The sequence below is a fragment of the Gopherus evgoodei genome, chromosome 19, assembly GCF_007399415.2.
Source record: "Gopherus evgoodei ecotype Sinaloan lineage chromosome 19, rGopEvg1_v1.p, whole genome shotgun sequence".
Lineage (NCBI taxonomy): Eukaryota > Metazoa > Chordata > Testudines > Testudinidae > Gopherus > Gopherus evgoodei.
In genome coordinates this window covers 6001679-6004208 of record NC_044340.1, presented here as the reverse complement: position 1 = coordinate 6004208, position 2530 = coordinate 6001679, and the positions used below count along the sequence as shown (strand labels likewise).

The 2530-nt window shown below is 44.5% G+C and overlaps 1 protein-coding gene across 6 annotated transcripts in view; it reads right to left on the bottom strand.

Annotated features, from left to right (window-relative positions):
• Nucleotides 1-209: 209 nt before the first annotated feature.
• The window catches only part of FAM118B (family with sequence similarity 118 member B), a 31034-nt gene continuing 28713 nt past the window's right edge, over nt 210-2530 (bottom strand). For 5 of the 6 annotated variants that reach the window (XR_003997167.1, XR_003997165.1, XR_003997164.1 and 2 more), the window contains 2 exons: nt 1100-1253; nt 210-685 (listed from right to left, as the gene is read on the bottom strand). Coding sequence is in view for 1 of the 6 variants with exons in the window: in XM_030538056.1 (XP_030393916.1) it covers nt 645-685; nt 1197-1253 (98 nt within the window). In the remaining 5 variants the exon portion in view is untranslated. The remainder of the gene's footprint in view (nt 686-1099; nt 1254-2530) is intronic. The other variant, XM_030538056.1, reaches the window with a different exon arrangement.

The following is a 2530-nucleotide window of genomic DNA, read 5'->3' as shown; positions in this document are numbered from 1 at the left end:
TTGAGTGGTGTATATGTAGTTACCTTGGACAGGTTGTTTCTATTGCTGGAGGGACAGTACCTGACCAGCATAGGCAAGAACATACACTACAAGTTTAGCTTGCTCTGGCTTATTTGTCCCTTCAACCCTACTGTAAACTGAGCTAGTGCCATGGCCTAGGTCTGTACAGGTAGCTTGCACCCTACTGAAATCAATCAAGCCAAAACAGCTAAGTAAAGCAGGCTTTTAATACACCTCCCACATACAAAATACTGTACAGTATAAAGAAAGGACTAGAAAACTAGAGCTTCAAGTAATAAAAACTGCTCAAGTTTCATTTCATTGAAGTGTACAGAATACAGAAGTACAAGGTCTGAAACTGCCAAGGCTGCTGCTGTTGTGAGAGAAACTCTCCTTGCAGATTCTGCAACCTTGAGAGAGAGGATATCAGAGTGGCTGTGTAAACTACAAGCAGTCTTCACCAGCCAGGACCTTCCAACTGGGACTCCATGAAGTCTGGTGGTTTCTAGCTTCTGGTTTTAGAGTGGCAGGAACACAGCTGCTTAAGAACTAGCTCTTGAAAGGTGAGATTCTTCTGACTTTGAGATTCACAGGCCTGTACAGTAGGTGCCAGAGTCTTTAACTCAGATTAACCAGTAGCACAGTCAGTTGAGCTGCAAGGGTAGATGCTCAGGTGCTGCACCCTCTGTAAAGTTAAAATATCCTTTCACACAAGTCTAGGACAGTATTTAATTCATCCTAATTAAGCTGCTCACAGCACCTCATAGTGCTAAGTTTGATCCTACCAGCACCAGTGATCAGCTGTACCCCCAGAAGAGGAAGAGTAGCACATGCTCCCTTCTGTGTAAGTGTTAATTTGTGAGTAGGTGCAAGCAGCCTTTAAGCTGTTTTTTGATCTGTGTTCCTGGCTAACCTTCAGTAAAAGCTGCTTTCAATTCCACCCCTCCAAAGTCAGCCAGTTGAGGAAGATAGATGGTTGGTTTTGAATTAGTGTTTTCAGATCTAGCATTACTGGCACATCTAAAAGCTGCTGCTACTACTCATTCTTCCATGCACAAGCAGCAGTTACTTTTAGCACCTTTGGGAGAGGGATACCCACCTCTGGACATATGCCTCTAGAGCTGCCCCACAGGTTAGGCAAATGGATTATCAGTTTTGCCATGATCTCTCTTGAGCTTCAAGAGAAAGTTCCATACCTTTGATTTCAGTGTGGGCTGAAGAAGAGCCATTTAGCTGTCCTTCTCTAGGCAGACCTGGGGAACACAAGATACCATTTAAGAAATGTTATTTGGTATGGCTACATTCAACTAGAACCCCAGGAAACAAAACCTGAAGCAGTGAACAACCCAAGGGACCTCACTATTTCCTGTTCCTGCTGTGCTGGTGCCCCCCCATGTGAGAATGGGTAATGAGTGGTTTGCAAGTTGCACCTTGGCCAGGAAGGATCACTCTTACCCCTCAAATCTAGATCAGCAGGGTACTATAGGCTGCATGAGCAGCCACCATTCACACTGGAAGCGTACACGTAGAATTCAGAACTACAAAGGTGACCGGTAAAGGAAACTATTTGGCTTGTGTGTCTGGTGTTTTGATGGCTAAAGGCCTGAGCTACTTTCAAACAAAATCTGCTTTCCACTTAGAAATAGAGGTACTCTCTGTCTAGACTGCCAGCATGACTGGAGAGCTAGAAAAAACAAAAGCACCCACAGAGAGAGAGCCGAGTTGTTGGAAGAGAAAAGGGCTTGTTACAGAAGGGGGTAATACACTGCAGTTTCTGGAGGCAGAGTTCATTACATCATCCCTGCCCCTCTCATGTCTGCTGACTTCAGGGATTCCCAGCACAGCTCCATGGGCCCTGCCATTCCCCCTTCCTCACCATGCTTCTCTCCCTCCCCCCCATCCCCATTATTCCTTGTCTCTAGGGGAAATAAGGTCAAGGTGGCAACATTTTAAACTATTAGAACAGGCAGAGCTGGCATGGGAGTGTTCTGCTGGAAGGTGGTAATGGCTACCCCATGTGATTCTTCGATTTATAGACACCTAGAGTTATGTTAGACATACAAACACTATGAAGTTGAGCGTCAGGCATTGCTTTGCTTTGGCAATGAACTTCAAAGACTAACAAGCTTCTCCTCCCCCCTGGAATGTTGGAAACTCAAACCACCCTTCAGCCATGCTGTCTGAGCATAGATCAGGACTTGCCAGCTATCCTCCAGCCAGTCGATTCCTTTCCCTGATAGTTCTACAAGGTAAATGCAAGAAGCCAAATATTTGGCCTTTTATACATCAAAGTATCAACAAGAGGCAGAATTTGGTTTATTTTAAATCATTTGCAGATCAAGCAATCCAGCTGCAGGAAATTCCATCACTCATTTTGCTGAAGGTGCAGAGAGGAGGAAAATGATGACTGCTAGAAAACAAACTAGAAGTCATGTTTGATGTGTAGGAGGAACAGTACCAAAATAATCTTCTGTAATTACATTTAACCTGCACTGAAGTGAAACCAGACCCCAACTGCATTATTTCAGCA